A 13,571-nucleotide genomic window follows, 5' to 3' on the forward strand; every position below is an offset into this window, starting at 1 on the left:
ACAGATGCAATCGGCTGCACTGACGCAGCCAGATGGGAAAACGATGGACCATGCTGCACGCCACTCAATGGATCATGCTCATTAAACGATTCCCCATTCATCACAACTCCAGCGTAGGCAACTCACGGTCCACCACAACCATGTAAGCAACTAATGCATTTCTCGGATATACGCGAACATTTCGAATTGAGAAATGACCGCCTTTTTTTATAATGCGGGGGGAGAGCCCCTGCCAGCCCGCGTCCTCCCACCGTAACTATTTCCGTTATCACACCCTACCCCTATTTATTTTTTTTAAATGTCCAAAAAATTGGAAAAATAATCGCTAAAAAGATGCTGTCATTTCTCCATTTTAAATGTTTCTAGTGACTTTTTCTACGGATACCCATTTCTCCCATTACTATTGGTTTCTGTTGTAACAATTGGCTACCCCATATTACGCACACTCAAACTGGTTTATATAAAGCAGGACTGGCCCAAGAAGTCACGTTTATCTACCTAGACTGCCATATTGCTTCAAGGTCATACCAATCGGCGATAGGTGCTTTACTAATGCAAACTAATATGTCAGGCAAATATTCCTCCCTAGCGACATTCCACACATTTTCTCTGGAGTAGTCCTTACAGTAACGCTAGTCTAATAATCGGACTAACCACAGAGGTCTGCCTATGTTGGCGAGGGGCCTTCATGGAATTGTACCTCAAAGGGATTTCAATTATCAGATGAAAATGGTATGCTAACGGGTGGCCTTGCAGTTGTAACGATGCCATGTTGCTAACTTGTACGTAAACCTGCAGCTGAAACAATGCACAGAAAAATAAGAGGGGTAGACCTTTGAATCACGCATAGACAAACTCCGGCCATATGCCTGCATCAGGCTTAACTGACAAGTCACAATGTTCTTTATCTATTGTAGTCCCCACTAATCTTAAGCAGTGGCAAGGGAAGTCTGATAAACTGAAGCTGGCTATAAGGACTGCGAGTGCCAACAGATGGATCTTCACTGACCCGCTCCACCACTGTGTGCAGACAAGCTGTATATGTTCTATGCAGAGTACATTACCTAAAAAAACGTCCTCTGGTCTGTGGGGAACTGCTCTGGCTGAGATCTCAGGCTAAAAGCTTGGGAGAGATGTTTACGATGGATGCCGAGGTCGAGGTAATTTACAAGGGAAGATCTTTTAATATAGGGTGGCTACATAGGGTCTGCCCGTAGGTGCTGGAGGATAATCATGCTGTTGTGGTTGGAATCCTGATGAATAACCAGCTGGACAATTGTAACACGCTCTTTAGAGGCATCTCAAAGAAACCAATTAAAATACTTCAGGTGGCCCAGAACATTGGATGCAGACTGCTTTAAGGACTGAGAAAAATTGAGTATATTTGAACTGCCTCAAGATGTCCATGACCAAGTACGAAGCAAAATATTCTATTCCGAATAATATGTATTATTTTTAAATGTATTCACGGGTGTTGTCCCGATTATCTCAATGAGAGAACTAGGCAATAGAATGTCACAAGACAGAACCTCTTGAAACAGGGGGTAACATGATGGTTATACCTTGGAACCACTGTCATACCAGAGGGCAGATTAGATCATACCCTATGAGTTAGGTCAAAAGTTTTGCCAGTTTAAGGTCGAGAGAAGGGTCAGGTGGAGTTAAGATCAGTGCCTAGAGAGGATTGAGTTCACAGAAGCACTACATAAATGTGCAAAATGACTTGCATTGCACTCCCAATACCCTATTTATACCAACAATCCACATCCAAAATGAAAGTGCTATTGTAGATGTTTATGTTTATTTTTTTAAATTCACAGAACACAGCTAATTATACATATGTGATTTCCCTCAAACATTTAAGAAAAGAAGCCAGGACAGTCAGAACCTCCCCCAACACCAAAACAAGAATACATTTAAAAAATACCACTATTATGCAGTGGTACCCTTTATTAAATAGATAGATTAGGCAATTCTCCAATTTACAATGTACATGTTGAGATTTCGCTATTTACACAGGATCATATTGAAGACTACCGCTAAAAACGCATCTCTGCAGAAATCTAAAGACATTTGAGGATTACTTCTGTAATAGTGTGACTTGTGGACAATGGTACAATGCGATGCGTTGGTGTTTTAAAGAAAGTGCTCTTTGAGAGACAGTGTGGCAGCATTTAGCAGCATCTGGCGGTTGAGGCAGTGGTGGGATTCACTGGACTCGGCAGCCATGTTTAAATGGTCAAGATCTCTTAAAATTTCACGGTAGGTGCTCCAGAAGCAGCTGCACATTATCAGTGAATTCGTCCCTTTTCTTTCCCATTCCTTGGAGCGTCACCACGTGGAGAGACTCATGGGGTGGCTCATATGAGACAGGGCAGTGCACCTCATTTAGAACCAGCCAGACAGCATCTGGATCCACGCGGATCAGGCTGAGAAAAGCACTGCAAGGACAAAGCAACAGACAGGTCAATATATCTCTTTGCAGTTAAACCAAAACGTCGTAAACGGCGATAATCATACTCAACGCAATACAAGACCTGAGAGTTCTATGCCCCTCATTTATCCATGGTTGCCAACTGACCCAATGTCAGGATATCATGATGATCTTATATAGCCAGTCTTGGGCTGTAAGCAACAGTACTCTACAAGCTAGGATTAATTAGGGTGACCAGACATCCTGGTTTTTCCGGGACTGTACAGGTATTATTAGTACCTCAGTCCCGGGGTGCCGAGACTTTTTGAAGTTTAAAAACCCTGTCCCAGGATTTGGGGATCGGGTGGATACTATCCCGCTTTTTTTCCATCCATTTGCTAAAAACGAGGCTGGAATCCACCAAACCCCAAATCCCGGGCAGGGTTTTTAAACTTAAAATAGCCTCGGGACCCTGGGTGCTGGAACATGACACAGGAGAGGCCTCCCACAGTTGAAGCTGTAGTCGTACCATGTCAGTGGGCTGTCCCGGTTTTTTCTTTTCAAAATCTGGTCACCCTAGGATTAATGGGCCTAGCATTCCAAAGAGAAAAGAAAAACTAAAAGTCCCAGAATCCAAAGTGTTTGTGACTAAAAAGCAAAGATAGTGACCCTTGTGGCACGAGTTAGTTAGCAGCTATAACCTTTCGAGCTAAGCATTTGAAAACATTCAGTTGTAACATCACAGGACACAAAATGTAAATGTGAATAGGAATGAGAGAAGATAAATGGACAATATTACAGATTGTAGTATGATTATTGTGCCTCTATTAATTAAACCCCAAAGTTTCCCAGGCAGTGCGAATGCCGGTTTTGTCAAGTTCTTTAACTCTAGTGGCACAGATTATTCAGCCTAGAGAAGCTAGTTTTTTTAAAATCACATTGGTGTTCGTTTCTTTTTTTTAATTTTAATGATTTTTATTGTTTAAATATTGAGTTTGATACCGATATCGACAAGTTACAGACTTTGAATAAAACACGAACCATAAAGAAATGACATAGTAAATGATTCTGGTCACTTGTAATAGTATTTCTATATAGCTAAATCATTTGTTAAAATCACTTACGAATATAATATGAACTGTGTTCGTTTCTGATTTGCTTTCCCGAGGCAGCAAAGAGGAAAATACTGCTGTCGTATTTTCTTATTCTATTTAGTTTTGGAAAAGGTGGCAAATTCACCCTTAGCAAAAGGAATCCTTTAGTGTGAGGTTTTTGGATTTGTGTGAGGGTGCAGTAGTTGGTTACTATGTTTTGATGCAGAGCATTCATCGGATACGTTTTTGCCCGACTGACATGGCGGAATGAGGCGCACGCTGATGGGAAAAGGACAAAACAAAGCATTCAACCAATCAAGTTCTGCATGAGCGTGAAATGGCAGCTTCAGGCACAGTTTGCCTCTGAATACCCCTACATCACCACCCAACATATCCCAGACCAATTCCTATAAAAGTCCAAATTCATACGAAGTTATTTCATGGACTCCATGTCCATTTTACACTAAAAGTAAAACTGCAAAACTACTAGAACAGATAGCTACTAAACAATGTCCACCTGGACCCTTATCAAGCTGATTTTCACCCCTCTCGTAGCACTGCACTAGTGATTACCTGTATTCTGGTTGAAGATCAGATAGAGAAACTGGGATATTGGCCTTACCCTAACATTCTTTGGCCTTCAGCACAGTCAACCACTCTATTCTTCTTTCCCACTACAAAAACTGCCATTTACGTCTATTTCTTAAAGTGTGTGTGCTGAAGGTCTCTAAACACACTTTGGGTTTAAATCTTTCCTGCATGTTATGACCCATGTTCGTTCTAGTATAGGGGCTCCTACAATCTTATGTAATGTTATACCACATGACTGTGCATGCTTTGGCTGGCACTTACCTATGCAGTGGCATCTATATACCTGTTGGCTTTTGCCCAGTCTATGATCCGTGAGCAGAAAACGAAGACTTCTGTGCACATGTGTGATGCGAGCATCACCATGTTGGACCCATTGCGCAGGTACCGGGACATCTGATGTGGGTCTGCACTTGTCAAGTGGTGCACACCATATCCTTACCCTAGGTAATGGCTCAAAGGAGGCTCAACCTATTTCCGACACAACCAGCACAGACATTGCTGCACTGAGCCAGTGAAAGACACATTTTAAACTTTCTGCCTTCAAGAGAACTTGACACTTAGCCTTCTGTTCGACCTCCTTTCTCCTGGCCAGTTCTGTTCCTCATTTGGCTCCTTGGCCCTCTTTTTGTTATCCCGCCTTCCTTGTTAGCAGTGTGCTCCCATTTGTTCCTGCCTGCTTCTCCTCCATTCGGCTTTCTGTCATTTCCTGGTTTCCAGGCTACCATCAGCATCCTACCCACACCAGTGTTTGCACTGTCCTCAAGCCACGTTAATCATGGGTGGTATTACCTAGGATGCCGGTCTTCTGTAAAAACCTGGTTTGGGCAACCTCCCTTGCATCGCCGGTTCACCGCCTTAGGAAACTGGAGTTCTCACTGTGGACCCCTGGGAGAGTCCGTGAGCTCAAAACACAGGTGCACAAAAGTACAATGGACAACTTAGATGAAGACACCAAACATATTCCCCAGAGCTAGCCTTGGTTAGCCCCAGAGCTAGCCAAGGTGCCTTACAAGCACTCCGAGTGTTGCGTACCGAGGTGACTTCATTAAAGGAATGGAATACAAAGGTAATTGAAGGCAAACACACAGCAGGGTTCCTTTCAGTGCAATGGTGACACCAGAAAATAAACGGAATTCTGCAATCACTGCAAGACCATTTCCTTTCAGGCTTGCACATTTTCTGTATGATAAGGCTAAAATCGTAGTTTAGAACAAATTAACATGCAGCATATTAGTATGTTAATTTAGCATATGGGCAGTGCCCTAGGCCTCTGCTCGCAGTCACATCTTAAAGAATTTTGCAGACTTTGAGAAGTCTTTTGGGTGCCTTTAAATCACCTAAATTGGCCTCATTAGCACAAAACCTGCTTGTGAATATCAAACTGGGTAGCTAAAATATTATTACCTACATTAGCTGCTTTAGTCAACTAGCTGCTGATTCCCTGTGGCCTGAAATTACCCAGCAGACCCCCTATAGTAGAGGATTGCCAGATGAAAAGAAATGGGAGTTGGTTCATGTCACAGAGGCAGCTTCGATTCAGGCATTGGTGGAAAAGTTCTTATGCGTAGGTCACTGCATATCCAAAAGAAAAAAACTGGACACTACCTTGGGACCTGTCCAGTTCAACCAACCAGACTGGGAGAAAACGAATGGACCTATTGTCCAAGAGGAAGGAGAAGACAGGACAGGCCTCACTGAGCAGGATAAACACCTTCCAACCACTGGGATACGGCTAACGCAGCTGAATTTGTTGGCCCTGGAAATGTGTCTAGCATGGAGCATACTCAAAAGAACTCATTACCACAGTTGACATTTTAGATTGTGAGGCTTCTGGGAATTCGATCGACCAAGCGTTGCCGGAACAGGTCCACAAACTGGGCCTTCAAAAGGAAAAATCTGAATAAGTGGATGTAATAGACGAAACTGCCCCATGTAAAAACAACCCAAACACCACTACTACAGGTAACCATAAAGAAGCATTTATTGAGTGCATCGCCATCACAATAATCAGGAAAGAAGGCTACCCAGAGATTATTAGCTTTCCTTTGGTTGCAGATCATAATAACTTAACTGGGCTACCAAAACGATTGCGTTTAGCTCTGAAACATTCTTGGCATTATGTTGTAATGATTCACACACAGCTCACGGCACTCCATGCCCGGAGACCTGCCAGGTCTGCATTTCCTAATATGATACATTCATGCCAGAATGTACCACTGGATACTTTACAAATGCTACAATATGTTCTGAACCAGAAAAGATAGCCTTACCACCACACCTTTCCACCGACTGAGATTATCTTGCACCTACATTAGCCTGTTCTCTAAACACACATTTATTCACTCGTGCAAAAGGAAGGGTAGTCAAACAAATATATTTGCATGATTTGCTAGAACGTGGCCATATTGTACCATTTGGCACACTGGAGAAAGATCAGCTGATTTTTGTAGCTAAGAAGAAGGGTTCTATGTGAAAATGTCAACAGGAAAATGTAGTCAACTGAAGAATAAGTCAGCAAAAAGTAGCTTTCAAAATGTAGCTATTATACACAAGCAATGCAAAGTGTGAACATGTTGCCAGTGGTCAGGTCGATAGGCATTTTAAAAAGCCAAAGGTACAAGGCTGTAAGCCTAACAATGAGCAAATCCCAAAACAAAGCTAGGCAATCAACTGCCCTCTACAATCAACACATCCCTAAGCCTTACATTAGCAAACCGTGACTCATCCAACCCCAACCCTTAGACATCCACCAACACTAATATTCCAGCAATCCAGAGCCTCTAATTTGTATGTGAAGTGATGCAAAACACCAAATAAACAGAACATGAACAGTGACCCTAACTCCAACCCCATCACTAGCCCTCCACAAATACCACAGAACTTAAGCCATTCCCTTTCTTAAACACCTACCTTGGCCTTACGTTTACCTGAACTCTAATGCTTACCAAAACCCTTACTGTACCTTAACCCCTACGTTTATCCCAACCCATATCCTACAACATCACCATCCCTTTCTTGAACGCTAACTCAAACCCTTACTCTGTTGACCTTAGCTATACCATAACCCTGACCCTTAGGTAGGTTAGACTTCCGCTCAACATTTCTCGTTTTCTTCTGAAATATCAGAAACTTCAGTGGCATTGGTGGGCCAAGGAGGCCTTCAGACATTTAAAAAAGCCTTTACATCGGTCCCGCTCTAGAACATCCTTGTAACACCCAGCTTCACGTTGTGGAATCGTATGCCTCAGAGGAAGCTATTGGATCCACCCTGTGGCCACAGAGCAGGGATACAAAACAAGAACACAGATCACCATTGATTCTAGGAAGCTGTGTAAATAGAACTATATCATAATACAGAAAAAGCTCATAGTTGTTAAAAAGCATTCCAGGAATCGAAGCATTTTCTATGTGCTTCCTCATTTGTTAAAACGCATTAAGAAAGATACCTGGAACGATCTGGCATTGCTAGACCACCTATGTGACGTAGGATTTAAGTACTGTGATGGACTGGCGTTTCACCAAGACAACCTCTGCTTCACAGCCTTATCTGGCTTTCATGATTTCCGTAAAAGAGGACATCGAGGATTGCAAACCATGCAGGAACTGAACCAGTATCAGTTTGGTGGCCAGACTGGATAGCCCAAGTAAGAGATTATGCATTGTCCTGCCCCATCAGTGTCCAAGTCAACATGGATCAGAGATGACCAGTCAGTCTTTTAAATCCACCAAGATACGGACTTACCCCTGGAAGAGAATCGCCACAGACTTCAACTTCGATCTCCTACTACACAATACAATACATGTGTTACAGTTTGTGTGGATTGCTATAGTAATTGGGTACTTTTCCTACCCTTGCCTGCATTACCATCGGCAAGCAAGATGGTGAAGACGTTCTTCCATGGGATATCTATCGCCACAAGGGACTACCTTAAAAAAATATATCAGACTGAGGTCTTCATTCACTTCCGGTGGCATTGTGCAAATGCACTGGAACACAGAAGACAATTAACTCAAACTAGCTCCCTCAAAGCAAAATACATATAGAATACACCTATCAGATCTCGATAAATACCTGTTATTATACCAATGCTTTGCAGACTGATCAGCGTGAGTATCTTGACACGGCGGAGGTGGCATAAAACAATACCATGCATTCAGCCATTGGGTGTCGCATGCGACCCCTATAAGCCCATACTTTTACATTAGAGGACAGATAGGGAGAAATGGCATATGAGGAGTGACACACAGCCTGTAGGTGTTTGGTCATGTGCCCACCCATGTCAATGTTATTCCCTATGGCCACTCCCCCCCCCCAGTTCTTGCCCCACGAAGCCCAACAAAAATCCTCATGGGACTTCTTTAAAATGGCTTTATTCAAGCCTTACCATCAAACTGTGCACTCAAAAGTGCCTGCAAGTGTTTTTTCAAAGCAGTCTTCTGGGAGTTAATCACTTAATTGGAGTTGTAAACCTCATACTTGTGTAATACAAATGTTTTTACCAGCTCTTACTTCAGCCACTCGATTTAGAAGCACTCTACATGTGCTTCACTGAAGTCCTGCTAACAAGCATTGGCAAAGCCAACAGTTTTGGATTGTGTATAAGTATTAGGCATTTGCCAGGCACTGCATTAGATGCCCAGGTGATTACACAATTGTTCTCCTGCTACCATCATTGGCTACCTAATGTTGCTAAGGCTGTCAAGTGCCTTCCCCATGCCTATACAAAAGCCCAAACTGTTGTCATTGCCAATCTATAAAAAAAAATGTCAATAAATAAATCATTGTTCTGTGTCCGACTGGAATCTGAAGCTACTTCCCTTGGAATTAGTTGTACAGAGTCCAAACAACTTGGAGTACTTAATTCATCAATAACAAAAAAATCACCCCATCACCAAGACTGTCACCACAGCTAACCACAGTATGAAAGAAACCGTGGATAAAAAAAGAGAACTAGCAAGTTCTTAGATGGAGTAGGGAGACCCAAGTGTGGCTTTCCTCCAAGAAATTACCTCTACAGAATTTACCAAAAAGTTTTCCCGTGGTTCCTGGGCTTTTTTCATGCTATCCAAAGTCTGTCATTGGTGACCTATCATCTCCAAGTATCGGCTTCATAGCATATACATCTGTTATTCCACTCATTCTGGAAGCTTATCAACTGGACCCAATGCAGTCTACCTCCTCCAGTATCTTTTCTGGTATCTGGGCAAACCAGAGTATGCAGTCAAAAACACCTGTGATTCTCAAAGTCAGTCGGGTCATTTGTTTTTCTTGATCAATTGTAACGGATACACAGCTTGTGGTAGGACATGTGAATATGTTTTGCAAGTTCAGGCTCCCCACCTGGCCGGACGTTTCTTTTAGGTTTCTCGTGGAAGTCTACATCCCCTGCTTGTGGAGTAGGGAACAGTAATACACCACATTGCAAGGTGCACCTTGTTAAGCATAACGTCTAAAATGGTGTGTGCATTGTCAGGGGTGTTTGGGCCTCTGTGGGCCACCTGCAGAGAATGCCAACTTGCATATGTGTGTATCCTGGACGTGGGCTTAATGTTGGAAATACTAAATGGGCACCAGCGACGTCTGAAGGGGCTCAGAGCCTGCACCGTGGTGTGCACCATATCCTTTGCTTTGGCAATTGGCAACCATGAGGCTTAGCCTCTTTCGGACATGCTCAGCCCATGTAACGCTACACTGCGCCTGTGAAAAACAAGTCTTAATCTGTTTATGCCTGGCAGAGACCATGAAGCTTAATTTTCTGTCTGGTCTCCTTCACCCTTGCCAGTTTTGCTCCTTGATCCTCTTCTGCTGCTCATCCTTCTTTTTTACAAGCGTCTCCCCAGAGGTTTTTTATTAGCACTGCCTACATTGGGCCTCAAGTTATTTCTTGGTCTGCAGGTTGCCATTAGCATATACGCCATGTCAGTGTTTGCACCTCGCTGATGCCACAATTATCGTGGAGAGAATTACTTTCAAGGCATGGGGGGCATGGTTGTTCCTCGCCCTTAGAACCTTGAGTTATCACTAGATGCACAACGCAATGCAAACCTTTACACGGCTTACCTGCGGAGTCCCGCAGGGCTTGGCCATTTCACCAACCTTGTTCAATATTTTTATGTTGCCCCTCATAACATGCCATTGGTACCTGAGAACAATTACGCTGACGATACCAAGTTATTTTTTAGATTTGTGCCTGGCTCTGACAATGCAGTTCCTGGATTTGCACAGACTCTTTCAACTGATAATGGTGGGATGTTTAAACATTTTCTAAAAATTAAACCAGAACAGAAATTGAGATATTTCGAGCCCACATTCCTAGTGACCTATTTAAATATGGCAGAGAGAAAAGACTGGGCCCTAGTGTTGGAACACTCTTGCACTAAGCTCTGGTTATTTTGTGTTGCTGAAGATGTTGATGCAAGGTCACAGGTTTTGTTGAGATGAAGCCCACATCTCTTTGTATGGTTGGGAAAAGGGTCCTGGCTACCTTGCAATTCGGATTTTCGGAAAAGTAGATTTTCCATGCTCTTTGCGGTTTAAACAGTGAAGATGTATTTAATATTTTAGTATGGACTCGTAGTCCTCGTAGTGGCCTCAATTCCTGGAGACCGCTTCTCAGCCCCATATTGCTGCTTACATTCTTGGAGTAATGATTTCTGCGGACCTCTCCATGCATTCCAAAATCTCAACAGTTGTGAAAAAAGCTACTTCATTCTGAAGATGGCCAAATTCAAATTACCCACAGAGGGCTCATTCGGTCTGCCTGGTCGTGACTCACCTCGATTATACAGATAGCACTTTTTTGGGTTTGCCAGGATCCAATTTTCGCTTGTGAAAATTTAACATAACTGCCGCCCTTCACGCCCTGGCAGCTTGTGAAACTCTGAGTTGAATTCAGATCACTATGTATGGTTCCATCAGTCAATCCATACACAGGGACCAGGTTTACTCTGATAGACTCCATCGTATTTTCCAGAATGCAGGTTATTTATTTTGTATTTGTAGAGCGCACTACAGCCAACAGGCAACGAGGCGCTTTAAAAGAAATGTACGGTTGCTTGCGGGTTACAATAAGCGGCCCAAGAAAGTATGCTTAGATACATTCACTTAGTTACAATTTGTTCGGTTACAGATGTTCCGCAATTGGACGTTACAGTTGTTTACTCATATTCTTGTCTAGGTTATCAGATTGCAACCAGGTACATTGCATTTACATGGTGATTCAGTAGAGCAAATCCAATGGGGAAGTGCTCATTAGACAAAGAGCTGGGTTTTTAAAGCCTTGCAGAAGGCTGTGTGTGAGTTGATTGATCTAATCTGAGCTGGGAGGTTGTTCCATAGGGTTGCAGCAATAGTGGGGAAGCTGGTGCCTCCTGCACGAACTCTGCGCGTGTGTAGAACCGAGATGCGGTTGGCATAGGCTGCCCTCAATGGTTTGGTGGCTGTTTGTTTGGGGATCCTATGTGCCAGAAAGGGAGGGGCCTGATCATGAAGACATTTGTGTGTTAGGTCCAGTGTTTTGAAAACCACCCTTTCCTTGATGGGCAGCCAGTGTACCTGCCTCCTGACCCCCGAGATGTGCTCCTTGCGCGAAGTGCCTGTGGCAGCCCTTAAGGCATTATTTTGGGCAATCTGGAGTTTGGCATTTTTTTGAGAAGTTCCAATGTACAGGGCATTGCAATAGTCCAGTCTGGAAGCGATGATGGCTCGGGCTATGGAGATGCAATTTTGCTGTGATAGGAAGGGTCTGATGGCATTGATGAGTTTGGAGTGGTATGCTGCGGAGGAGGCAACGGCATTGATCGGTCTATCCATGGTGAGGCTGAGTTCGAGATACACACCCAATGTTTTAATAGTGTGAGAGACTGATAGGAATATTATCCACGGTGAATGATTGGTACTTTTTATCAGGTTTGCCCAATGGGGAGCCGACCAGCAGGAGTTTGTTCTTATCACTATTTAAGCAGAGCCAATTCTCAGCCATCCAGGATTGAATGGTGGACTAGATACTATTCACTGTGTTCAGGTCCAAAGTAAAATCACCCGACAGGGGAATGAGAACCTGTGTATCATCTGCATAATTGGTATATGTCCCGTGAAGAGGTTGTATAGTATGGGGGCTATGCAGGAGCCCTGTGGGACTCCACATTTCATAGGGCTGGGTGTAGCGTTAGCAGAGTCTGAGAAGACTTTCATTACTCTCTCCTGCAAAAATGAGGTAATTCAGTCACATGCTTTGGTTGAGAAGTGGGCTGATGCAGTGATATGGTGGCATAGAGTTTTAAGCTCTACCAAATCGATGGCCGCCGAGAGGTCTAGAAGCAGGAGGAGAGCTGGTTTGCCTGCGTCCCTTAGGTCGTCTATTTGATTTTTTAGGTCAAGTAGTGCTGTCTCAGTGCCATGACGGGGGCGGAAACCGGATTGGCATAGGCCAAGGAGGTGGTTGTCTTCAATACATTTTTGAACCTGCAGGTAGGCTGCTTTGTCCAGAATCTTTACCAGAAAGGGGACCGTTGTGATAGGTGGGTAGTTCCCTGGGATAGATGGGTCGAGAGACTTTTTTTTTAGGAGAGGTGTGACCCAAGCTTCGTTTAGGGACGTCGGTACATGTGACGATTGGAATGATGAGTTGATGAATGCGGTATTGAAGGGAGCCAGAGCTGATGCACAGTCTTTGATATGCGGGAAGGGCAGCTATCTCCCTTGCAGTTGGAGGGCTTAATGGATTTTATGAGTGCAATGACTTCAGATTCAGTCATGTTAGAGAATTCAAATTTAGGTATTTGACTGGGAGCGTCACAGGTTGGAGGTGTCGCTGTGCGATCTAGAAGGGCAGATAAGGCTTTTTGGTGGGCTAAAATTTTAGCGTGCAGGGTATCTAGTTTGTGTAGCATAGCTGCTTGAATTTGGTTGCACCAGGTCTCGTCCTTGGTAAGGATGGATGGAGGGTCGGAGGGTGGCTCTAGTTCCCTGAAGATGGCGAAGATTTCCTTAGTGCCTGAGTGAGCGTTGCTAATCCTGGTGTTGTAGGAGTCTGCCTTAGCCTGTGTGGTGGCTAATTTATAGTCTCTGGATATGGACATGAAGGCCATTTTGTTGGAGTCGGTGGGGTACTTTTTCCAAGTGGCCAGTAGCGCTCTCTTTTTAGTGCAGAGATCTGAGAATTCTTGTGAGAACCAGGTATTGGAATGCTTAGTTTTTTTTGCTTTTTTGCCATGAGGGGTGCAATGGCATCGACAGCTGTGGTTATGACTTGGCTACAAGTGTTAGCTAAGAGGGTGGGATCATTGGGGAATGGAGGTTGCAGAGATGGGATGAGCAGGTGCGGGAGGAGAGTATCTTTGGTTAGTTTTTTAGAGCTCCTTGAGAGCCCTGCTGGAAGAAGGATGGTGGGTTTGGCAGGTCCTGGAGAAGTGTCGATGTGAAAGTTGATGTAGAAATGGTCTGACCAGGGGATGGGAGATATGGTGTGGTG

General features: G+C 43.8%; 1 protein-coding gene across 1 annotated transcript in view; it reads right to left on the reverse strand.

Moving 5' to 3' along the window:
- Positions 1 to 1,911: 1,911 nt before the first annotated feature.
- The window catches only part of TTI1 (TELO2 interacting protein 1), a 444,572-nt gene continuing 432,912 nt past the window's right edge, over positions 1,912 to 13,571 (reverse strand). The window contains exon 9 of the mRNA XM_069652389.1: positions 1,912 to 2,441. Within this exon, the coding sequence (XP_069508490.1) occupies positions 2,258 to 2,441 (184 nt within the window). The 3' untranslated portion in view covers positions 1,912 to 2,257. The remainder of the gene's footprint in view (positions 2,442 to 13,571) is intronic.

The sequence above is a fragment of the Ambystoma mexicanum genome, chromosome 3p (assembly GCF_040938575.1).
Source record: "Ambystoma mexicanum isolate Mex_15411 chromosome 3p, UKY_AmexF1_1, whole genome shotgun sequence".
Lineage (NCBI taxonomy): Eukaryota > Metazoa > Chordata > Amphibia > Caudata > Ambystomatidae > Ambystoma > Ambystoma mexicanum.